Source organism: Zalophus californianus, chromosome 13 (assembly GCF_009762305.2).
Source record: "Zalophus californianus isolate mZalCal1 chromosome 13, mZalCal1.pri.v2, whole genome shotgun sequence".
Classification (NCBI taxonomy): domain Eukaryota; kingdom Metazoa; phylum Chordata; class Mammalia; order Carnivora; family Otariidae; genus Zalophus; species Zalophus californianus.
The window spans coordinates 82440816-82466733 of record NC_045607.1 but is presented as its reverse complement, the minus strand read 5'-3'; the positions used below and the strand labels follow the sequence as shown (position 1 = coordinate 82466733).

The window sequence follows — 25918 nt, the reverse complement described above, 5'->3', positions numbered from 1 at the left end:
CTCAAGGGTGAAGTTCATAGCTAAGAGCCCTTAGCATCAAAGCACACAGAAACCAGACGATATGAACAGCACTTTGGTAAAGGAGAAGCGGGGCGATCCGGGCCAAGGGGACTAACAGTATTTGCTACTTGCCAGACTGCATGTCTTCTCCACAAGTGCTTACATGTGATTTGGGATTATAGGCCATTTTGAATCATCCATGCCATCGCTATGCTCTGGGCCCTCCGGTTTCTGGCAGAATCTTCCTCCTCTTTTCCCTCATCCTGTTCCTTTTTCTTCAAAAGAAATTTTGGAGGGGGAAACAAACAAACAAAAAAGGCACTTTTTGTTCAGGGTCTCCCTTGTTATGATTAAAAAGATAAAATGTTCAAAATTCGCTTTAAGACTGTATAATTTCTCCTGTAACATCTCCAAGGGGAAATAAATCCCTGAAGTTCTCCACCCACTCTGTAGAATGGCATTTCTTTTATTTGACCCAAGTGTACAGCTTTCAGACTTCAGTGGATCCTTGGCTTGAGTGCACCGGGATGTGGGGACCCACATCGTATGCACTTTCTCCGCAGAGAGATTCATTTGGGGAGTTCACAGACTCCAGACGTGGTTGCTTTCATCTTTCAGAGCAAAGAGTCCTCATCTTCCTGATCTGTCCTCAAATCACAGCTTTTCATTCACTCCCTCGATGAGTCTGGCTGCTCTTCTCTGGCTCAGTGCATTTATGTCTTTCTTGAGAGACAGTGACCGGCACCATCCTCAGTGTCCAGGCACAGATATGCCACAGCTCGAGATCAGGTAAAAATAGCCCCCCCCTTTTTTTTGCTTTTAATGCTATTCTAGATAACGTTCAGCATCACTTCGGTTTGAGTTATACACCATGTAGGTGTCTCCAGTATTCAATCTATATTGATTACCTTTTCCTACCTGTAGTCAATTGCATCTGGCTAGAGGACAGACTATTATTGGTGTTTTGTTCGTTTTTAATTTTTTAATTTTTAAAAAAAATATTTTATTTTTAAGTAATCTCTACACCCAACGTGGGGCTTGAACTCACAACCCCAGTATCAAGAGTTGTATGCTCTTCCCACAGAGCCAGCCAGGTGCCCCAGACTATTACTGGTTTTTAATGACCATTTTCATCTTAAACATGCTCTTAGTAAACCTTTCTGCTACTTTTCTCCTGGCACAAAACATGAACTCTTTCTGTCCCTCACTGTTGGCTTAGTATTCAGCATTGCCAGAGACTAGTTTTCTCTCTGTATCTTACAGAATCCCCTTCTATTTTTGCATGTGCTAAAGAGGACAAATTCCACCAGAGTTTTAAAGAAAACCCTACTGATTTGCTTCTATGTGGAGGGATACATACTTTTTATATCTCTTGTCCCCAGTGATAAGTCAGCTCCCCATAGGTGACAAAATAGTCTCAACAGCTAGATGCGAAGCTAACTTTTCTCTCCCAAGTAAACTTTGGGAAATGGTTTAGAGCTTTTTTGAGAAAGTTTCAAAATTTTTAAATATATCCCATCTGCTGATGCTTTATTTTCCATGGGGCTGGCTATGTAGGACTGCTTGGAGTATTTGTGGTAGAGTAGAAAAAGTATGGGCTTTGGAGTCATGCAAACCTACCATGTATCAAAGGCACTCTGTTGTAACAGAGTTACAACTCTGTTACAACAGAGGCTGAAAATGGCCAGGACCGGCCAAGCACTACATTTAATTATAGGCAAGAAAAATGGAATGCTCCAGGGTGAAAATAAGAGCTCATTCTTGTGAAAGGTAACGAGTGATGATGCTTCCCTAGTATCACAGGAGACTGCTAATTTCAAAAGGAGGGCCTCCCCCAAGACAGGAGAATTCTCCAAGCCATCTGGGGTGGTTCCTCTTTAGAATCTGGTTGTTCGGCGTCACTACATGAAGGTTCCACTTTCATCCATTGAGAGTATCAGAACAATTTGTCTTCAACACAATCTTGGAAACCTGAGCAAAAGTTGCTCTAGACTGCCTATGAGGCCAAGCTGCCACTAGGCTAATTTGCGCCCTTATACTACCAGGGCTCTAGTCTTCAGCTGCCTCAAAACTCTAAATAGTTATTCCCACCCTACTTCTCTTACCTACCATCCTCGATTCCTACAGTGCAAGTTCCTCTGGTCAACTATCCTATGCTCCTGTCCTCAGGTGATGCTGGGCTCTCTGCCCACTGAATTTTCCCATCATTTCTCCCTTTCCTCCCTTGCCCTGGAGCCTTCTGGAACACCCTTGTCATTGAATACACACTCCTCTACTTTCTCAGACTTCTACAAGCCCAGTCCCCATTCTCTTGGCCTTAACCAAATCCCACTTTGCAGAAAGACACCCCTTCCCTGTAACCTTCTCAAATGAAAACTGCACATTCTTGTACATCCACCATTGTGGTTCTCATAAGTAATGTCTGCATTGTCACTGATGCTTTGCCTCTTCCGACCTGTTGCTTTTCACTCTGGTACAAAAAGCCCTTTCTCCTTTGAGTTTCAGGTAATTCTGATCAAAGTCTTTCTGTCCGCTCTCTCTCCTGTCACTACAGAAAACACTTCGACAGCTGCAGTGACAAACACAGAAGAACCTAGCTTCAAGATGCTTGACCTCAATTCCAGCATATCCTGGAATCCAGGATTCCTGGATTCTGGATCTTATCCTTCTGGACCTTATCATTCTCCTAAGTTGTTCTACCTCTGCACTCCGAATATCAGTTTATCATTCTCTGACCACAACATCTTGTCATCACACCTCTCAGGATCCTTAGTTCTCAAAGCACTTGGTGCTCAGGCCAGGACTCTTGTCCTTTGACTGTTCCTTCTTCCTCCGAGGCACTTACCAATATTATACCTTAATTTTCTTCTCCTTCCATCTCAGACCTCCTAATGCATAAATTTAAACTACCCCCCCCCCCCCCCCCCCCCCCCCCCGCAAGCATCAAAAGACCTAGTCTCCTTTCTTTCTGCCATACCGGCTGCAGCAACGCCTCAATCTTGGATTAATCCAACTATTTGTTGTTCTTGATCTGGGCTGCTGAGTCTTGACTGAGAAAACAAAAAACCCAGCTATGCAAACAGGTGGCCCTAAGCAATCCTTTGATGCGTACTTAGTGACTTTCCTGAGTGGTGATTACAAAACATTACTCTTTCTCCTTCGTTTCATTGATCTTCCTCCTGCCCTTGCCACCATCACAGGGACACAACACCTCTCTCTCTCTCTTCCCTAGTAAATGCTTTGCCTTGCTGCTCATTTACTCTTTTTACAAAAATTTTATTTTATTATGTTATGTTAGTCACCATACATTACATCATTAGTTTTTGATGTAGTGTCCCATGATTCATTGTTTGTGCATAACACCCAGTGCTCCACGCAGAACGTGCCCTCTTTAATACCCATCACCAGGCTGACCCATCCCCCCACCCCCCTCCCCTCTAGAACCCTCAGTTTGTTTCTCAGGGTCCATAGTCTCTCTCATGGTTCGTCTCCTCCTCTGATTTCCCCCGCTTCATTTTTCCCTTCCTACTATCTTCTATTTTTTTTTTAACATATAATGTATTATTTGTTTCAGAGGTACAGGTCTGTGATTCATCAGCTGCTCATTTACTCTTAAATCACTGCAGTTTGTTTTTGCATTCACTCCTGAAATGAAAATTCTCTGGCCAACATTACTGCTGACTTCCTAAAGGTCTAACTGAAAGAACTTTTTTTTTTTTTTGAACTTTTTCTAAATTTAGAGCTAATTGTAGTTCTTTCTTGCTTTTGATACTGTTGATTCCTCCATTCTACTGTTCTGCTCTGGCCTCTCTCTACTTGTGCTCTCTGGCAAGCTTACCCACTTGTGTGGCTTTAACTGGAATTATATTTTTGATCCCCAGATCTGTATCTCCAGGCCAGGTCTTTCTACTTAGCTCCAGAGATCCATGCACAAAATAGCCTCCTTTATGGTTTTCCTGGAATTCCCATGGGAACCTCAAACTCAATCCGACCCCAGCTGAATAAATCCACCTCTCCCCATAGTTCTTCCTCCTCGTTTCTCTATCTCACTAAATGACATCATTCTTTCAACTGAGCCAGAAACCTTAGAGTGACCTTCAACTTCTCCATCTCAAATCCTTTTCCACGTCCCCATTACCACCCTGTGCACCATCTGACTTCTGCCCAGGTCCTTCTGATTTGATCTTCTTAAAGTCTCAGGCTGCCTATCTTCTCCATCCCAACCGCTATTGCATTAGCTAGTGCGCTCTCACCTCCCATCTTTATATTTTTGATTGAGAGCTCTGACTAAAACATGTCAGATCGTGGTACTACCTTGAACATGGAGCATAAGTCTTCCAAGATCTGTACTCCTGTCTCTCTCTTCAGACCCATGTGTCCCTGCTTCCTGCTTCCTGCCTCTCACCCTACAGTCAGCCATATTAAACTACCTGCTGGGTCTGGAACTGTCCATGCTGAGTCTCAGTTTGGAATGCCATTCTTTTCCTTTACACGCCCCTGCTCCCATCCGCCCAGCAAATCTCTGCTCATATTTCAGGCCTCAGCTCAACCTTCCCATTCTTTGCAAGTCTTCATCTGTTGTGCCCCTAAGAACCGATTACTTTTCTTTGGGGGCTCCACCTCCACATATCTATTGTCAATGTCAGTTTGCCTCTCTTGGACTGTAAACTTCCTCAAAGACAATATCTCTGACGTGTGCATCTCTTTACCTCGTGCCCAGCTCATAGTAGGATCAAAATAAATATCCGCTGAATGAAGAATGTATGGATTAAAATGGTGCCCAACCTATGAGCAAAGGCTAAATGAATATTGTGACAGTGAAACAAATGTTGATCACTATAGCATACTGAATCATCACAAAGGCTTGTCTGCAGATAGCTCTGCTGTTTGTAAACTCACTAAGTCTCAGTTTGCATTAGCAAACAAGTTGGGTGGGTATTCTCTAGAATGTAAGCTGACTTCCAGGGACAGAAAAAAGGGGGTGGTGCCTTCTGCTGGCTTGCTTCCTTAGCAATCTTCGAAAACAAAACCCAGCAAAAACAATTCCCCATTTCCCGAAAGTTGGCCCTGGCTCAAGTTTTTCTTTTCCAAAATACTTTCTTTGGTCAGGCAACACCCCCCACGCTATGGTTGTTAGGCATTAGTGTGCTCGGAATCCATTAGAGAAGGTCAGTCCTGAATACCAAACAGCTGCAGAGCCCCGAGTTTCCAGAACAGGAGTCTAAGGATGGAAAGGCATAACAATAACCATCTTCTCTGTTCATGCTGTTCTAAGCTTTGCCATAAGCAGGCATATTTTAGAGACCAGCCCTGAGCTATCCTAACTTCCACACGTGAAGTGAAGAACAAATAATTTGAGACAGAAAAGTAATACAAGGCAATGTTTTAGCTTTACATGTACATACAGGCTCCTTGTTTTCTGACAAAAACAGTGCTTTCGATCCAGTCAACATCACAGACACCTTAAGGGTATGAAAGAGCAAGGTTTTTGTTTGTTTGTCTTTTAAATAGCAAAACTTTTGTACTAAATAAAGAAAGAAAATAGAGCAACACCAAACCAAATTGCAACAAAAGTAAGCCCTCTCACTCCAGATTACCTATTAATTTCAGATGGAAAGCCCTATAGGCAGTAAGGGGAAAAAAAAATTGACCCATGCATTAAGCAGATTGGATAGTTAACCTGGGCCAAGGGGAACGGCCAAATAATATTAAGTGGTTATGGTAGAAAGTAAGTTTTGGACATTCTGCTTTCCTATTAGTACCCAAACTTGTAAAAATACTCAGAGCAGCAGAAAGAAGGACTAAATTTAGACTCTGATTTAACGCATTCAAAAGCGTGATTCATTTTTCCCCTGTCCCGGTACAGCCTGGGTAATCCGCGTGTATGACAGGCAACACAAGGATGCCCTGTGAATAAAGGGAAGTCTCATTCATTCAGAGGCTCAAGGAAGCTAGAGACACCCCATCTTCTCGGCCAACAAAGGTGTATATCTAGGTACCTCATCCACCATGGAACCACATTTCTCAACTGGAGAGAGGGCCTCTAATATTAGCTTTGCCCTGGCCTTGGCATGAGTGTGCTGGAAATTTATTCTGTTGCTCCTTTTCTCTAAATGTTTTTTTCCCCACTCAGGCTCCAGTTGGATCCTGACCAGCTCTCACATGCCATGCAACATGGGTCACCTTAATGAGACACTTAAAAGGATGTCATCATTTGGTAGCAATGCATTTAGCAAGCGGGGGCCCAAGTTACTGAACGGTAACCCATAGATTGGGCTGTAGAGGGTTGCTGTTATATATAACTTAAACATCAACCCAATGACAACAGCAAGGTCATTTCTCTTTAGTTCATCATGGTGCTAGGCAAAACATCCTGGCAGAGCAGACCATGACTGTCCCTTCCCAGTTTCATCATCCGCTGCTGCCAATCACGATCTTGCACTCACATCTGCTCCTGACACAAAGCAAACCTTTTAGCCTCTACAGACCCTTGAGCTCATGCCAGACTATCATTTGTGTTAATCTAACCTAGTTTAGAGGTGAACACCCCCTAAACTATTTTGTGATTTTACAGTGACTCCATTCTTTCTTATGTCTTTGGCTTTCAGTCTTTAAGCACATTTGGAAAGTAACCTCAGAAGTCTCATTCCAGCTTTTTTGGCCTTATTGAAAGTCTCTGGGTTTAGGACAAACTACAAGAAAAAAAAAAAAATGGGAGTATATATAAAAAAACCTGTCGTTCAGAAACACGGCCTCCCGGAAGTGAGGGCACTGTAGCTGCCCTCCCGTCTGAGGTGGAAGGCCGACGTTATTAACCCACCCCTTGGGCTCTGTTACACATCCACGTACCTTCACCCCAAGAAAGATTATTTCCCCAAACATGAAATGGGTTCAGCAGTTTTGCAGTTCAAAAGAGGAAGAGTTAGATATGGAGCACGTGCATCACAGTAGAAATGAGGTGCTCTGAGAAGGTGTGCGTGAATGAGCAGCCCCGAAGAGGCCCCCACAGGGCCACATCCACAGGATGGGACTGGCAGACCCTGGGCAGGGCCGCGGGTCCAGGTGGATATGAGATCCCATCAGCCTGAACACATGCTTCACAAACCAGCCTGGACACGGCACAGAAAAGAGGCAAGACACCGTAGGGCAGCGTCAATGATTTGTACCTTTCTCAAATAGCTTGGTTCTTGGGTCTCCCAGGCAATTCTGTGTGGCTAGGTGGAGCAGTCACCTAATGCCCCTTGGCTTGTCCAGTGCCACAACATGAAAATCAAATTATTTCCAAGATAGGGATGGACGTTCAATGACCTTGGCCAAATGTAATGACAGATTTGGGGGCAGCCTCCTATACCCATTTGAGAAAGGACAAATGCTCTTTAGCACTCTAAACAGCAAACTGGCTGATTTAGCTTAGAACAGTGGCTACCATTGCAGCCAATTTCGGAAAGTCAAGAAGGAAGGTAAGTGGGGGAAGGGTGTCATGAAGGTTGCATCCATCCAAGGCTGGGTCAGTTCCATATTGAGATTTGGAGTAGAAATTTATTCTCACACACACAGAGCACCACAGATCTAATGAACAATAAGGGATATCTATTTTCATACTTCACTCACACAAAACACCTCTCTTCCATCTCTGGGGGTGGGGGTGGGGTTCCAGTTCTAAACTACAATCAGCCCTTCTTTTAAAATAACAATAATAAATCCTCTTATTCAGCCAGATGGTGGTGTCTGTTGCACTAGGTTGGGCTCATAGTACAACATCAATAAATGGCCACTTGTAGAGGGACAGACAGAATCCCATTTATAAAACACACCTACACTTCCTGCCTTCTCCCCTCCCAAAATGTTGCCCTGTCAAAACACCCATGGGGGCTTAATCTCATTTTGGGGAAGAAAGGAGAACTAAAAAAGGCAAAATAATGTACGTGGAAAGTAATTTCTTGGGGGGAAATAATACATTTAATCTCTGAGGAGAATGATCGTAGATGGGCTTTTAAGTTGTTTTGCCTTTAGGGACCGTTTGAAAGAAGGATCCCCGAAAGGTTTTCCCCAGGCCCTGAAAAGCTGTCTCGGGGAAGGCTGCACATTGCCAACCAAAGATCTTACAACCAGGAGATGGGGTTAAAATTCTTCCTCAGTGAGCTTGGCCAAGTCTCCTGAAATGAATATTTGTTCCAATTAGGTGTTCCAGAAAGACCTCTTGCCTCAGATGACTCAGTTTAAGAAAGGTAGTTGTTCAGAATCCATCACAGGAGGGAAAATGACATATTAATGTGTCCTGTTGCCAGTGTAAACATACTCCTCACAGGTCCAGAGGGCTCACGCTCTCTGGTGCTTGCTCCTTATTTCCTTGGTGTCAGTCCTACCTGGGGTTGGCTGGGGAGGAGGCGGGTCCTGACTGGTCTCTGCTGCTGTGCTTCACAAACTATACTGCCTGGTTATGTAACCCCGATCCATGACCACAGTCCAGGGCTCAGATGGCTGGCTTGTCAGCAAAAAAACATTTCAAAAATGTTAATTCGACAATGTTGGAGGGATGTTATTTCTAGAGCTAAACTCCTCGGGGAAAATGAGAAATAGTTGCTTTAGGGATTCAGCTCTTCCATACTGGAAGGTACCTCTTTCCTGATGCTTTGTTCCCAAATAATTTCCCAAAGCCTGGCGTGCCCTGACATTTGGTCCAAATAAAATGCTGGAACAGACTCCTCGGATACAACTACCTCCAAACTCTGTATAAGAGGGTGTTTATTATAGAGATTTGGCATCTATTAGGGCATGAAACATTGGGGGCCTGCTGGTGCTTGCTCCTCACACTGAATCATTTCATGATATAGATACTTTTTTTTTTTTTTTTCTGGCGTTTACAGCAAGCAACTCAGTTTATAACCTAAGGCATTTTCCATACTTCCAGGCAATGAATACTAGCTTCTTTTGAGTCTCAACAGCACATAATTTAAGACAGTGGGAAAAGGAGCTGAAGAATAGTTTCCATTGCAAGGAAAACACCATGCAGATGTTTGCCCTCTTGAATTCTGATGGCAAAATAGAGAACTGTTTGTTTGTTCTGAAGTCAAACCCAAGGAATTTAGTTTTTACAGGCTGGGGGCTGGGGTAGGGTGGGGAGTAATAACATAGTATTTTAATAATATTGAAATATTCAACACATGGCCCTAGGATTTAGAATCCCCAAATAATTTAGATCTTTTTATATGGTTCTTTATCAAATTTGGGATGTCAGATATCGATTTGTGTCACAGAAAGGACATACCTACAGAAATACCTGAGGACTACTTTATGAAAATTGTATGTTCGCCTTCTGTAATTGTTTTCTTTCCTCCAAGATAGCCAGCTAGGAATCGGTCCTCTATCTTGAGCCATTTATTGAGAACAAACAAATGAACTCGGAAAAGACATGACCCAATTGAAGTTCAATACCTGACTTTGGTGTATGAGAATCATAAACTTGCTTACGGTCTATCTGGTCCGCAAACACTTCCCCATAAATCATCCAATAGGGCATGTAGAAGATGTTCTTGGCCAATTTCCAGGATGGCTCTTCATTGGGAAAGAGAATGGCTTGCCTGGCGACCCCAAAACTCATCAGTACCACCAGCATAATGATGACAAAGTACATCATGTCTATCATCTGGAAGGGTGGGGAAGCAGAGGGAGAAACAAAAGAAAATCCATATGACTGGATGTTCCTATGACACCAACATTGATGGAGACCTTTGAAGGAGGATCAGTTTTAATATTACTGCTAAGGGATATACAGATAGACAGCTGTATCCAAGTAAGAAAGAGAACACTTGGTCTATTGAAGCAATTTCCACAGAACTTTATCAGTAACTCAAAAATCATTTTTAAAAAAGCACACATAGAACGGAACCCCCTCATTTTTCATTGTTGTCTGTGCCACCTAGTCAAGAATAGGCATGGGAGTCACATGAAGCTCGGGTCTCGCTACGAATCCGGTACTAACTTTGTCTCTGTTCCTGGGAAGGGCAAATGTCCTCCTTGGGTCTCTTTCTTCTTAGCAAAATTGAAATTGGGATAATTGAACTATTTCAAGAACTATTGCAATGTGGTAAATTCCCTAAGTTGGAAAGGCTAATGAAGAGTTGGAACGCTCAAGAAAATAATAATTTGCAAACAAAGCTAGGACAACCCAAATATCCATCATATACCTTCTTAGTCTTGTGGTACCACCTCATCGTCCAGTGTTCTACCACAAACCAGTCCCTCAGAGAACCATTCTTTCTGTATTTAATTCTCTTGTAGCATATCCTATCAGTTATGGATGGATGGTGTTTTTTGTAGGCAATAGAATCAGGTTGTCTAATGGCCCATTTCTGTGTCTGCTGTTGAAATGTTGGGTTTTCATCTTGACATGTTTATAACATTCTCTTGACTGCATTTGAGCACAATGTTCCTCTTGATTCCTTTCTTTTTTGCTTGTTTTCATGATACATATTATCTGGGATCTGTTTCTCATATGCCAAATTACTTTCCTTTTATCACCAAAAATAGATGGGGATGTAATAACTATTATTTTGCCTGGCCAGAACCCATTGCCTCCTTCTTTTAGAAGCAGTTCCCACCCATTTTGGCCACAAAGATAGGTATCTTTTCCAGGCTAGGTTAATCATGGTACCTCACCCTCTGGCAACAGTGATAGGAGATAGGCATGTGACATAGACGAGCCAATCAGAATCCTTTCTTTGGATTTTTTTTCAACTGAAGCTGGGACAGAGAAGCTCCCTTTCTTTTTCTGTAACAATATGAATTCAGAGTGTCTGAGGCTGAGGCTCCCACTAGTGAAACTGATGAGGAGTGAATGAAGCAGATATTCCAGACAGAGAGAGAGTATGTCCTGACAGTGGTTGAGGGCCTGACTGCAATAGCCCTTAAGGGCGGTTTCATTTTGCCCTTCTAGAAGTCAGTATATCCCTCCTATGCTTAAGCTAGTTGGAGATTGGCTTCTATCCCTCATATCAAACCATCTAATACAAAAGATGACCTTCTCTTGGATATCAAACTTCCTGAAGGGATACCCCTTCACAAAGAAACACTAATGATAATTTTATCAATGATAATAAAGGCTTTAAATTTGCTTTAAAATTTTATTTTAAAAGAATATATTCCATGGTGCCTGTTATTAGAATTAAAACACCAGAGCCTTCCTGTTTGCCCGAGGACACTGGGGGCTCAATATATTTTAAGTCAATTAATCAACCGTCAAGGCAACTTCCAAACCCAGCTGTCAAGTATCGTCTGACCTTGAGACTCAAGAGGAATCTCTCAAAACTTGACGTTCATTCATATTTGTTCACTGTTCTTAAAAATATATGCTACTTAATTGGTTATTCCTTTCACAGCATAGCGGCCTCAGAACTCTCTTAAAAGTGAATAAGCCAGCTGTGTTGAAACAGTTTTATAGGAAACATAGGCCTGTTGCTCATCCTCTATTTTGTAAAATTCTTTCATCCTTTATTTACAGAAAGTTTTATCAATGAAAAAACACTAATGGGTCCTTCATGTTGTGTATTTGGATTGATTCAAATGTGGGTGGGAAGAGGAAGGTATGTACTCATGAAATTTAGGAGCCACTCTGACCCAAGCAAACTGCCAGTACACACAGCAACTGCTCTAATTTAGTTTCTCAGGGCTGTTTTCGTTCAGATTGAGTCAGCTATCTACCCAAGGGGCCAAAACAACCAAAGACAAGAAAGATTCTTCCCGGGGCGCCTGGGTGGCTCAGTCGTTAAGTGTCTGCCTTCGGCTCAGGTCATGATCTCAGGGTCCTGGGATCAAGCCCCACATCCCTGCTCAGCGGGAAGCCTGCTTCTCCCTCTCCCACTCCCCCTGCTTGTGTTTCCTCCCTCACTGTCTCTCTGTAAAATAAATAAATAAAATCTTAAAAAAAAAAAAGATTCTTCCCACTCAACTTCATAGATTTCAAAAAAGTCTTCCACACAAATACTAAAATCTGCTAGAGTGCAGAAATAGAACATTATTAGTAAAAACTAGGGCTGGGGACCTCTGTTTTTATAGCTAAGTCATCCAGTTGGTTCAATATGAAGAGAGCTGATTCTGTCTCACTCTTGTAAACCCATTGGTTGCGTCCTGTACAGGTGTTAGACCACCTGAGTTTTCATCTTGACTCTGCTAGTAAAAATAGCTTAGGTGGTCATGTGCAAGTTACTTAATCCTATTTTTTTTTTCTTCTTCATTTTCAAAATGGGGATAATAAAGACAATAACAATGCATATTAATTTTGTAAGGATTAAATGCGGTAATACGTGAAGCAATGTGGGGAGATCTCTGTAAATGTTAATGTATTGTTATTTTTAGCATTGGATGGTCAGCCTATGAAGTCAGACCCATACAAGCTGGAATCCTGCCTTTGTTCTTTGCCCAGTTTCAGTTTATTCAATTGCCAAATGAAGATACTAAAAGCCATTTCATGGGGTTGTAGTGATGATGACATGTCTGACATGCTGTTTGGCACAGAGTAAATGATAGCTATTATTATTGTTGTTTTTATTCTGCATTATATAAGTGAGCTTAGTACTAGGCATTGCATTGAGTACTAGGAATTGCATTGAGAAGTGAAATATAGAGGAAAGGGGTCAGGATTCCAGTAACTGATCCTGAATTTCACGATCATTTGGAATCCTAGTGGATCAATATTGTGCCCAGGTATCTTAGGAGCTGTCTGTCTATCCCTTACCACAGGACACAGTGAGTTACTTGGCTGTTTAGTACCGAATAGGAACTCTCTAATGTTGCGGGGCTTTCAGAATAATCACATCTGGGCATATTTTGTTAAGTTTCCCGCCTGGCAGTCCATCTGGCTCATTGATAAATTCTATAGGCATATTTTACCTACCTTCTGGATCAGTACTCAATTATTGAACTAAGTATCTTAAAAGCTCCATGAAAGAGAACAAAGCCACCAAACACACTCATTTTCTACTTATTCTTGACTGATAAGTGAAGTCATTCATAAGTTGGAAGGTAGAGAAAATGCAGTACATCTCTCTTGCTCACTCCATAGTAAGGTTTCATTCAAGTCAAAACTGGGGATAATTATGCCATTATTAAAATGATAGACGGGGATTTTACAATAAGCTTGCTGTTTTAGTGTGACTTTAGATATTTCAAGTATTTCAATGCCACCCAACCTTTTTAAAGTAATATATTTGGCTGGCTTGAGACTTCAGATCTTATTTATTGAAACAAAACAAGGCAACCAATCAATTAGAAAAAACAAGCCATCACATTATGTAATTGTCTACTGTGGTGATTCTCAACAGAGAGCAATTGCGTCCTCAAGGGACATATGGAGACGTCTGGAGATGTTTTTGTTGTGGTGAGAGTGTGTGAGTGTGTGTGTGTGTGTGTGTGTGTGTGTGTGTGTGTGTGTGTGTGCGTGTGCATCTACCCTACTGGCATTAGTGGGTAGAAGTCAGTGATGCTGTTAAATATCCTATGATGAATAGGATGGCCCCCACAACAAAGAATTACCTAATCTGAAATATCAGTAGGGTCCAGGTTGAGAAAACTTAGCCTAATTTTGCAGCTGTTATAATTCTTCACTTTCATTGGTTTCATTTGAAAATACATTTGAGAATCTCATGGAAGCTTGTCCTAACTGTCCAGGAAATTCATACGCTCGTGTATTTTTTATATATAAATTGGGTGGAGGGTCCACGAATCCTTTCTCCTAAATCTCTCCCAAAGACTCTAAGTTGAAAGTCTCTGCTTTTAGACATCTAAATCTTTACCACAATCTCAAATTCATTACTAAAACACAGAGATTATTTAACAGGCTGTGCAACAGAGTAAGATACACTTTTTTTTTTTTTTTATCTAGTCAAAAATCCCAATCGAACTGGGATTCGGTTTTGGGTAAATAATTCAGGCTTGTTGAATTCAAATTTTCCTCTCTAGACTGGGCTTGGTGATATTTCCCTTAAGCAATACTGGTGTTATAAATCTCAAGCTCTTCTTAACAAAATGGTTAAGAAGAGAGCAGACTAGGGGCACCTGGGTGGCTCAGTCATTAAGCATCTGCCTTTGGCTCAGGTCATGATCCCAGGGTCCTGGGATCGAGCCCTGCATCAGGCTCCCTGCTCCGCGGGAAGCCTGCTTCTCCCTCCCCGACTCCCCCTGCTTGTGTTCCCTCTCTCATTGTGTCTCTCTCTGTCAAATAAATAAATAAAATCTTTAAAAAAAAAAAAAAAGAAGGGAGCAGACTAACCAGGCTCACCAATCCCCCCAACCTTTTTTTATTACACTTTAACAAACATAAAACTGTTGGAACATAAATATATAAATCTAACAGATGCCATTTATTAACTACCTACTATGAGCCTACTATTAGCTATTTAGCATGTTATTTCTAATCATCACAACAACCTTGCAAGATACAACCTTGCATTTATTATAATTACTTTAAATGAGTAAACTGAGTCTTAAAGAGGTTAAATAAATTGCTCAAGGTCTCACAACCCCTTCCTTTTGGACTCAAATTCTCCTCTTGGCATGTGTTTGTCAGTGCTTTTGTAGGAAGAGTCTTGGTTATTTAAGATTCATTTCAGTAGAGTTATAGATGTACATACACACTAATAACAACAAATATTGATTTGCTGACCTAAAGGTCAGCAGCGATGATGTATATAGTAAAACTTGACTGAGAATGATAAAGGACATCTATTGACTAATGGTTCGTTTTCAACAGCTCACAACTAGAAGTGGAGTGGAGGTTATTAGCACAGAGGTTTTTCAGTAAGAGTTACCATGGTAGGAGGGAGGTATTTGGTTTTTCCACATATGCCCTGTGAAGATGAAGTAAGGGACACTTACTCAAATTCAACCTAGCTCAACTCAGCTAAAGTAGATTATGTTTTCTTTCCTTTGTGTAGGGAAAGGCATTTTTCAAGCACTTTATTAAAAAAAAAAAGAAGGAGAAATGTTACAAATCGAAAAATCTGTTAAAAATTTGGAGTGACACCCACTCCTCCTCCAAGATCCAGCTCAAATGTAACCTCCATGGGAAGTCTTCCCTGACCTACACTGTTTTTTCTATGCTCCTTTATACTTTATATGCATCTCTATCACAGCATTCTCCCACCGTATGGTAATTACTTCTCTTTCTCTCATCTCTGATCTCATGGAATGAGCTCCTTTATATACCCAACTCCTACTCCAATGCTTAGCACAAAATAGATGATCTGTGATTGTTTTTCAGTAAGTAAACGGGTGAGTGATGGTTGATTTTCCAGTGATGTATATAGATGTAGTCAAACTCCCAATCAAAAGGAATGAAAAAAAAAAAATAAAGCACCCCCAGGGCCATCTCAGTAGGCCCAAATGAATTTTTTTCCTCTTTCTGTTATTGCCACTCCTCCTCTACAAATTTATAACATGGAATCAGAGGACCCTGCTTACCATTTTTCCAATCATCATTACATATGGGCCCAGATACTTGTTCACGCCGAAGATGTCTAGTAGACGGATGTACCAGTAAATGATGTTCACACAATAGATGACCCTCCCATCACTCCTGAAGGGCTGGTCTTGGAGACGAAGGATCATTCCGACAGAGAACAAAAGGATGGCTATTAGGTCTGTGACATTCCAGTATTCCTGCAGCCACACCTTCACTTTCTGTAGCAACTTCCCTGGTTCTGACATCAGAATCTAAAAGGCAGGAAAGAAAGGGGCTTAGGTCTGATTTCAGTCTATGTTTTCAGTCCAGTTGGAAAATGCCCGGTCTGTTAGTTGACACCAGTAGCTTGTTTCGTTTACCTGGGTCTACTTGAATACGTGCATGCTATGAATATACAAGTGAGCTAAACTTAGGCCACGTAGATACAAACATTCCAGAGGCAAATATAAGCAAGAAGTTTGCTCCTTTGGGTTGCCTTACCATTCTAAGACACGCATTAGGGTTTTGCTATAAAATTACTGCTCCTAATACACTGTAAATCTCTTAAATTCTGCTCCATCTCGGTGCAACCATATTGAGTTCCTCAGATCCCCAGGGAGGACTACTTCAGTCTTCTCTTCACATCCAGAGAATTGCATCAATATCACCTCTATTTCTAAATACAATCTGATCCAACCACTTCTCACCACTACCCACTGCTGCCACTCTATTCTAAGTCCTATCACGTCAACCAGATGATTGCAACATCTTCTAACTAGTATCGTTGCCACCACTGTTGCACACCCTTCCTCAATCCATTCTCTGAGCAGCACACAGAATGATCTTTAAAAACTGAAGCCATGATCTGTGTGGTGATTACCCAGTTGTACAGGTAGACAGAAACTCATCAAGCTGGACTCTTATGAGTTGTTCATTTTCTTACAGGTAAATTATGCCACATCTAAAAAAGCAAGAGACTTGAGAGATGCATGAGCAACAATAACAACAACAAAAACTAAAGCAAATTGTGGTAAGTGAATATTTACATCGTCCAATGGCTTCTGATACAAATAGAGAAAGATCCAAACACCTTCCTGTGTCCTCATTTCCCATCCCACCATATTCTTGCCATTCCACACCTGCAGACACAGTGGTGTGCTCTTCAGCATAACAAGTCCATTCTATGCTCAGGATATCTGCACTTGTTCCTTTTCTTGGGCATTTTCTTCTCCCAGATTTTTACATGTTTGGCTCCGCCTCATCCTCAAGATCTCTGCTCTAATGTCCCCTTCTCAGGAAGACCGTCTTTGACTAGCCTACCTGCAGGGGCCTCCCCATCCCCAAGTCAGCCACTAATATATCACCCTTATGTTTTGAAGATTTTATCACTATATGAAATCAACCTCTGTACGCACGTAAATTATGTTGTATGTATCTGTCTACCTAATTATCATCTCCACTAGACTGTAAACTCTGAGGACAGACCCTTCGTTCCCCAGGGCCTGTGACATCATAGATTCTCAATAAATGTTTGTTGACTGACTGCTACATAGACACCTACCTCACAGCAAATCTCCTCTCCCTCCTCTATCATCAGCTGCTGGGTGGGGCTCTGACTGACCTTAAATCTAGAGGGGCTTTTCTGCTGCCACACATAGGCTCTATGAAGTGCACAGTTGGATGGTGGGAGTTACCACCCGTCCCACAGCACAGCTTGCTGGGTGGATGTGACGAGCCAGGAAGGCTATGAGGGAGGCCTAGTGAGACTGTATAGCTGGGCTACCTTCACGAATCCTCTGTTTACCCTGAGACTTCCGTCCCTTCGAGCCATCACCAGCCCCCCTTTCCCAGCCCAGGACCTCCTCTCAAAGGAGAGGAAAGCAAAGACAGGGGGCAGGTCTAATCTGCAGCTATTTGAATCCTCGTGTCACCTTTCCTGGCTTACCTTAGCCTGAAATATTAAGGAAGGGAGGTCTTAGGACGAGGGGTTGGAGTGCTGCCCAAGAGACGAGAGCCAGCTGGTAGCCTCATGCTTCCTCCTCTGCAGTGCTGTATTCCTAAACCCTAGCCCAGGGTTTCTTCGACTTCAGCATGCATCAGAATCACCTGGAGGGCTGGCGAAAGCACAGATGGCTGCGCCCTACGCCTTGAGAGTCTGCTTCGGTGTGCCTGGTGTGGGGCTCAAGAGTTTACATTTCTAACAAGTTCCCAGGTAAAGCTGGTGACAACAGGTTGAGGGCCACTGTCCTACCCGTCAGGGATTCCCGCACCTGCTGTCGTCCTGGTGGCTTCTCACCGGGCTCCATCTTAAGGAGGAAAAACTCCGTGTGTGTGGGCAAAGGGGGGATGGGAAATGACTTGGGAGTTTTTCTAACCCTGAGTCCACACTTTCCTACACCTAACGGGTCAACACAGAGGTTGACAGCTTCATTTTTTAACCGGCAGAAATATCTTTGTGAAATCTCAACGTAAACAAAAGAGATGAGGGCTGAGCGGCTGCAGGGAAGCAGAAGCACAGAGACCCCAGCGCTAAAACTTCTCCAACAGGCCCTGAGGGGGCGTGGCCGGCGGGAGGGGGCGTGGCCGGCGGGCCGCAGCCCCGCCGCGCCCTCGCGGGGTTGCTGGGAGGAGGGTCCGGGAGGGACGACGTCCGCCCACGCGCGCCGTAAACAGTTCCGGGCCCTTGGGGGATCCCCGAGGCTTGTTTTGGTGACTGCGCGCAGAAGTATGTGGTGCTGGGCATGGGAGGGCCGCGTGTGAAACCACAAAGCCCTACTTGTATATGGGAAGGCCGGGAAACCTACAGACTTTTCCACGTTTCCAGGATCTTGCATGCCCGCACGCTGCGGGAGGCGCGGAGGCGGGACCTGTGGGGTCCTCAGCCTCGGGGCCGTGGAGCATCTCGGATGCGTCCAGGGACGTCGGGCGTGGGCGGCCGCCTCGCCAGGCCGAGGAGGAACAGGTCGGACAGGAAGGTGGTCAGCGCCTTCCTGCTCGGCCTCCTCGGAAGCCGGGACTCTTGGGCTGACCCCCTGCTGACCTGAGCCTGCAGAGCTCTGCCCTGCCCACTGTTACATGCCGCCTCAGGAGAAATGGATATCCAGGCCGGGAGGTGCCTGGCAGCCCGCCTCCTTGGCAGCCTCTTCCAGAACAGTCCGTGGAGTACAGACTGCTCCCTGTCTTCTTCCAGTCTGGTCCCTGGAGGGATTCCAGTCTCCCTGCCCAAGTCTTTTCCCTTTTCTGCTTATCATGGGGGAAGGAACATGCATCAGGGCGTTAAACCGCGGGAAAGGAGCTCCTACTGAGCAGCGCAGAGCCCTTAGCGGTAGCAGGCCTCAGTTCTCAAGAGAGCGACGCAAAGACCACAGCAAATTTATTACAGTTGTTCAGTTCACAAACGGGAAGTCCACAGCCCTGGTCAGGAAGTAGAAGGCACTGTGAATAGGAAGACCTAAGAGTAGACCGTCAAGTGGAACAAGGCCAGGCAAGGCATCATCCATTAAAAAAAAAAAAAAAAAATCCAGTCTCATAGAATGGGACTAGTGTACACCTCCAAACTCTCAGGATGGGGGCATGCCGATTAGAATTTAAGTATCCCCAAAGCAGTTTAAAAAACCCAAAAGAAGGGCTCTAAAATATATTTAAGAGAATTTTTTTGGGGGGGGTGATTCCCCCTATGATGGCATCTAATAGATACTGCATCCCTTTTTTCTGGAAGAGACCATTCGAGAGCTATAACCTAAGATACTGAGGGTCTTTTCACCTGTCTTGGTAATGAAGGCAAGAGTGCATTTATGAATTTGTAGGAATCCTTTTTTTCTGTGGACCGTGATATACTTTCCCACTCACTGTAGTATAATGAGTAGGATTGTTCCAGAGCTCCTGAGGGTGCAGTGGACTTGACGGAGAGTAATTCTTCCAGAAAAGACCTTGCCTGCTGACTGTAGTTCCAGGGGGAGATTCAAAAGAAGCATCACACAGCACATCCCTCCAGCCTAGGGAGTGGGAGTTTGTGGGGCACGTTGAGCAGGGTTGCAGAGCCCCCTGGCGGACCATTGCTTGAGCACATTCATTTTAGCAGCTCACATTCTGAAAGGCCCCTGAGACTGGCTTTGACTTCAAGCAAGTCCTATGGGAGTGGGGTTACCATAGCTCCTTTTACAAGATGGGGATTAGGGGGAGAAGAGGGGTACCCACACCCTCAACCTGAAGGACAAGAAATATCTTCATTTCACCTCAGTGATGCCCAGCGCTGGTGGCAAGGCTGGTGCCGAGCAGGTGCATCATAAATGTTGAGAAGGAATAAACCAGAGGATAAATTAATGAATGAGAGCATAGTGCCTCCTCCCAGAGCTGCTGAAACGCATTTGAAGAATCAGAGGTATTGGATTACAGTGTCCAAAGAGACCCAGAGTAAAGGGTTGCGGTGGGAGTTAAAAGTGGGCAAATGGAACAATTTGAGAAGTCCTGTTTATAGAGTCGACAAAAGAGAGGCGTAAACAGTGTCGAAGACAACTAGAGGGTTTCTTGGGGCAAGAGCTCTGTGTGCAAAAGCTAGAGCAAACCCTAAGCATGCACTGAGTGGCAGCCTCTAGACACACTGTGATGCTTCCCCAGGTTTGTCAGCGGCCATAAAGGCCGAGTCTGTTATTTCTATGGCAGCATTAGACAACCCAGTTTCTGGCTTAATTTGGATCCGTAGCAGCCACCTCTCCCTTCCACCCACAAGTGTAACTAACCACCGTCTTTCTCCAATGTTCTCTTTTACAAAAGTAGTTACCTCTCTCATCTTTTCTATTCCCAGGGTGAATATATAGGAAATGACGATCCATTCCTGCGTGGAAGGCCAGCGCTCCATCTTCACTAACACGATATAGTTGAAGAGCATCAAGTATCCGATGTACGCCAGCTGTAAGGAAACACAATAAATAGCACGCTCTGGCTCCGAAGACCCAGGGGCCCTGCCCTTGCACAAGGCCACCACCCTGCAGGACAGAACAAGGTCAGCAAGCGGGACGCAGAATTCACGGCGGAGTTAACCTCAAAGCTTTCAACTAGTCAAATAATAATAAAAGACTGTAATAATAGAAATCATATGATATGCTGTCTTCCTTTGACCCTTACGTGTGCCTCTGGGTCCCAGTACTTTGCTTATACCTCTGTGTCATGATGCGTCCATTTTGTTTTGCAATTACCCCGTTTCTCGTGTCTTTCTGGCTAAAAAGGGAACCTCTTCCGTCAGAGCAATTCTTGCTCATGCCTGAGCCTCAGGTTCCTGAACTAGGGCACGTGGTGGATTTGTGCCTAATGGAGGCCAGGTAGATTAAATGTCTGTAGGAAGGAAAGGAAGACACATACTGTACTTGTAAACCGGTCAAACCAACGTGAAAATAGACTGGACTTTATCTCGAAGTCCCACTTGAATTCTTTTCTGATATCATGTCTTCTTCTTCTTTTTTTTCCTCCTACCTTAAATGTGTTTGGCTTGGTGGGACCCTGGGAGGGTTTTATCTATTTTCCATTGCACCACCTCCCTACCCTATCCAAGTTGGGATATTCCTCCCTGGTTTCTGCTTCTTCGAAAGAAAACAAGAGAAGATAAAGCGATGTGTGGAAAGGAATGGATCTATGTGGCTGACCGTAGCTTGGAGTGGGATGTAATCCTCACGAGGCTTGAATCCTGGTTGAATCTTGACAGGACTGGCTGAAGTGCCAGGTGTCTGGTGTTTGGTGACGGTCACTGGAAGATTCAGTTATATCTTGACGAGTAGGGTGGAGTGGAGGAGGGCTGGTGGGGTTCTTGCACAGGGGACCGAGGAACCTCTGGAGAAGAAGGCCCCCTCGGGCAAATGGCACAGAAGCTCAACCTTTTCTAGGCAATGCTTCGAGCTGACTAAGATGCCCGCTGGCCTTGGGGGCCTTCGGGGCTGTGAGTGGGAACTGAGAGTGAGTCTATTCCTACCTGCACTCTTCAGAGCCCACATGGCAAAGAAGAGGACACAGTGTGGGCAAAAAGGTTGAGGCCTTGGAGGTACGGTGTGGCTTTGGAGCCCTGGTGGGCAGCTTAGCAGGTGGAGAAAGGCGCAGCCTGGCTGGGAGGCAGAGGGGAACTGGCAGCCCTACAGAGCTAAAGACAAGCTGCCTTCTCTGCTAATGGGGCCACTCACTCTCTCTCTCTTCCTTTCTTTCCTTTTTCAGTAAAAGGGATACATAGATTCTTAATAGGAGTCAAAGGCATTTTTAAAGACCCTGTTGACGCCGGTGCATTTACAGACACAACCCTATAATTTCTCATCTCTGGCAAGGTGAACAGATGTCCGAGTTCCATTAGATGAGGTGCGGAAGCCGTGGAGAGGCCGGAGGGCCAGGAGGGCTCATTCTCCGCCTCGCGGATGCGCTCTGGTACGCCTACCCCTTCAGGGACTGTCATTCCTTTCCACACCTCGGGTCCCACTCCTCCCCTTCAGGATCATTAGCACCCTCTGCAAACCTCACTTGAGAAGTCAGCTCTACCTAAAATCACGTAGGATGCTGTTTAAAATCTAACTTGGTTCGTGTGGTTCCTGTTTTCCATTATACACTGGCATCCCACTCTCTGGTCCCCGTGAGTATTTCTCAAGACACAGTGGACTTCAATGGCTAAACTCTAAAACATACTCTCAGCCTCCTTCCGGCCTGAAATCCTTCTTTCCGGTTGCTTCTTTTTGTTTGTTGGGTCCCATTCCATTGCTTCTAGGAGAAACCAATCTCCTTAACTGCCCTGGTGTTTAATATTTTACCCAATTCATTGCAACACATTCCAAAGCATTATCTTCTCTTGTCACATGTAGGCGCAGTGACACCCACACCATTCTCCCAGAACCTCGGCATTTTAGCATTTAACTCCTCCAACCTGCCTCTGTCCTCTGAAAACAGGTCTAGCGTATTCGTTTGGTGGAAGGAATGTAGACACCCAAGTCAGCGAAATTGGGATTTAAGTCCTAGCTCAGGTCCTTCCGAACCGTATCATTTTGTGCAAATCACATCACCTGCCTGGGCCTCCAATCCTGTGATGATAGCTACTGACCTTACAGAGCTTTGGAAAGGATTGGGGGGGGAGAGTGGGGGGAAGAATGTGTATCTCCTTCCTGACAGTAGAGGCCCAATGAATGGTGGCTACTGTTATTATTTGCCTCCTTTTTTCAAGAAACTTCTATTCCTCTTGTCTCCTCTTACCTCACTCCTTGGTCCCTTTTGATCCCATTAACTAGTCATACCTCTCCTTTTCTAAACTGCCCTCCTTACTGTTTAGGCTTCTTCCATGATCAGCCTGTTCTTTAAATCCCAGTTACTCTATAATGCTTTTCCTTCCATAATCAGGCTACAATATAACATTTTGGGACAACTCTCAAAATATGGACTTCCAAAAATACAGCTCTAAACGTGTTTAAATGGCTCAACAGAGGACTGGCGGCTGTCTGGGAGGCAACCTATCTTAGAACTCACCAACATTCATGGGATCTTTGCTGCAGATTACCTTAACGTGACATGCTTTCATGCGTGTGTGTGTGTGTGTGTGTGTGTGTGTGTGTGTGTAGACACGTACACACATATCTTCTGTAAGCTTTAACAAGCTCTGTGTAGAATGTCAACGTTTTGAACAGAAACATAACCTTATGACTCTTATTGAAGTCAGTGGGAATCCTATAAGGGCTTGTATTTTATTGGCTTCTATATTCTTTGTATAAATTTACCATTGACCAAGATGCACAACTCCTAAACTATGCAATGCAAGCCGCACAGCCTGCGGCAGGTTGCGTGGATCCCTGGTGGGCCTTTTCCCACTGCTGCTGGAGAGTGGAGGGGACACGTGGCATTGAAATGGAGGAAGGAGTCTGTCACTGCTGGAGGAGCCCAGAGCACGTCCCTTGCTCTCTGACTTGGGTCCTCTTTTATACCTTGAATTGGCATCCTCTCCAGCTGGGCAGTTGAAATGGCTCTCATCACAAACCAGGTCCGGGAGCCAGTTGAATCCCTGCCTCCTTTCTTCTTGGAACAGAAGAGGACCTAACCTGCTCTTCCGGAAGCTTGCTAAGATATTAGAAGTGAGGTTATGAGGAATTGAGGTGTGTCCTATCTTTCAGAAACTTGAGAGCATAGAAGGGGATATTTTTTGAAATCAGAGTGGGAAATACTCTTACAGAAAAGAAGACAACCGAAAGCCAAGGGGACCTTTGATCTAAAGCTGAATTCTACTGTTAAGCCTCCCTGGGGACTTAAAAATTGGGTGCTCCTCGTCTCTGTGTACTTCCTTGAGGCCTGGGCTTTGCAAATGCATAAACGTGGATTTCTGAAAGTCATGTGAACACAACTGAACAGGACTGGGGCGTCCTGTCTACAGTCAGCTATGCAGAAGGGAGCTGGACACACAGGCTCCCCTTCTCAGAGGCAGCTTCACGACCTGCGACTAATGATACAAGGAAAGCAGTGTGTCCCCAGGCTCCCCAAACCACAGGACTCACTTGGGCAGCTTGTTAAACCTAGAGCCTCCTCATCTCCTCCTTGGAGATTTGATTTCATGGGTCTGTGGTGGGGCCAGGATTTGCATTTCTAACAAGATTCTTTATCATCATAGAATCTTGGGAAAATACTGGGCTAAAAACTCAGCCCTCTGTCTGGGGCAGTGGTTCTCAACCCTGGCTACCCATTACAACTACCCAGGAGCTTTGAAATATCCCGATGCTTGGGCTGTGCCCCAGACCAATTATGTCAGAATCGCTGAAAAGAGAACCCAGGTGCCTTTACAAAAATAGATGAAGATAGAGATTAAATAGAACCCAGGTGTTGTTTTTTTCTTTTTAAAGTACTCCAGGTGGTTCCAATGTGTAGCCGAGCCTGAAAAACCACTGTCCAGGGCATTGGTTTAAAAGCATCCTTGGCTAACAAATTGCCACAGCTGAATAAATGGGGACCAAGGGAATCAAAGAAATAAAGTTAATACTGAACAAAGATCAAGGGAAAAAAGAGATGTTTTGTAAGGATAAGAGAAGGGAGTCCTGTATTTGTAAAGGTGATAGATAATTCTCGATACTATTGCTTCTCCTGGTTCCTTTACGCTCTAGGTCGGGAGTTAGCAAACTTCTTCTGTAAAGGACCAGAAAGTCAATTTCTGAGGCTTTGTGGGCCTGAAAGTCTTTATGGCAAGTAATTGACTCAACCCTTGTAGCACGAAAGCAGCCAGATTATAGGTAAACAATTGAAATTCGTTGTGTTCCAATAAAACTTTATTTATGGACACTGCAGTGTGAATTTCATACAATTTTCATGTGTCATAAAGTGTTCTTCCTTTGATTTTATTTTCAATTCTTTAAAAATATAAAAACCATTTGTAGCTCACAGTCCACAATACGGGGCCTGGATTTGGGACTGGATTCACCCTGTGGGAATGTAGTTTGTGGAGCCCTGTTCTAGGCGGGGACAATTGAGGCAGCCTGGTATAAGAGGAAGGACAGGAATGGGTGGAAAATGCAGTAAAATTATTATCTTGATACAACTGTTAGTTTAGGGAAAGTATATGTAAAGCACTTATAACAGTGCCTCACAGTAGGTGTTCAAAGAATGATATCATTATTGAGTGGATGGATGAATAAAAAACACTATCGCTGTGCAATGTGACTAGCCTCGGAATAAAAACAGTTACATTTATATTGTGCTTACATGTTCCAAGCACTGTTCTAAGTGCTTTACATATTTTAACACATTTAATCTTTCCTAAATCCTACAAATTAGGTACTATTATTATCCCCATCTTAAGGAAACTGGGCACAGAGCGCTCAAGTAGCTAGTTTGAGGTCACACAATAATACTGAGAGGCACAGACAGGATTTCTGTTCAGCCTGTCTTACCCCAAAGTCCATGCTGGTCACCACTAACTCGTTTACTGCAAGGTAAAAATCATATATATGTAAAATATATAAATCAAAATTATTTTTGCAAGTCTTACTTTTTTTCAGAGGAGTATTTTTTTGTAATATTCATAAATTTGAGTTTTTACTTCACTGAAAAAATCTGGTAATTATATTTTGATTATATCCTCTTCCAAGACCATAGTTGAAAGCAGTAGTTTTCAGCTGGTGGCAACGTCAGCCCATAAGGGGACGTGTGGCCATATCCGGAGACATTGTGGTTGTTACGCTCGGGGGCTGGAGACTGCCATGGCATCTAGTGGACAGAGGCCAAGGCTGCTGCTGAATGTGCCATGATGCATAGGACAGTCTTCCTTCACCAAGAATCATTCTGCCCAACACGTCAAAGCGCTGAGGTTCCGAAAGCCTGATTAAAAGCCGGCGTTAAGTGTTAGCATACAGAACCACACAGAACAAGACCTCAGCTAGTCATCTGAGTCACCTTGGCCTCAGACTCGGATTTTCCTTTGCTGACTCAGGTGACTGGTGTGTGTGTAGCTGGTTGTGAGGAAGGCCAAAAATACAGACACCCGTCCTT

The 25918-nt window shown here is 43.9% G+C and overlaps 1 protein-coding gene across 10 annotated transcripts in view; it reads right to left on the bottom strand.

Moving 5' to 3' along the window:
- TRPM3 (transient receptor potential cation channel subfamily M member 3) overlaps window positions 1–25918 on the bottom strand; it is an 822204-nt gene that overhangs the window by 44585 nt on the left and 751701 nt on the right. For all 10 annotated transcript variants that reach the window (XM_027615317.2, XM_027615327.2, XM_027615328.2 and 7 more), the window contains 3 exons: window positions 20217–20345; window positions 15457–15708; window positions 9472–9646 (listed from right to left, as the gene is read on the bottom strand). In XM_027615317.2, the coding sequence (XP_027471118.1) occupies window positions 9472–9646; window positions 15457–15708; window positions 20217–20345 (556 nt within the window). The remainder of the gene's footprint in view (window positions 1–9471; window positions 9647–15456; window positions 15709–20216; window positions 20346–25918) is intronic.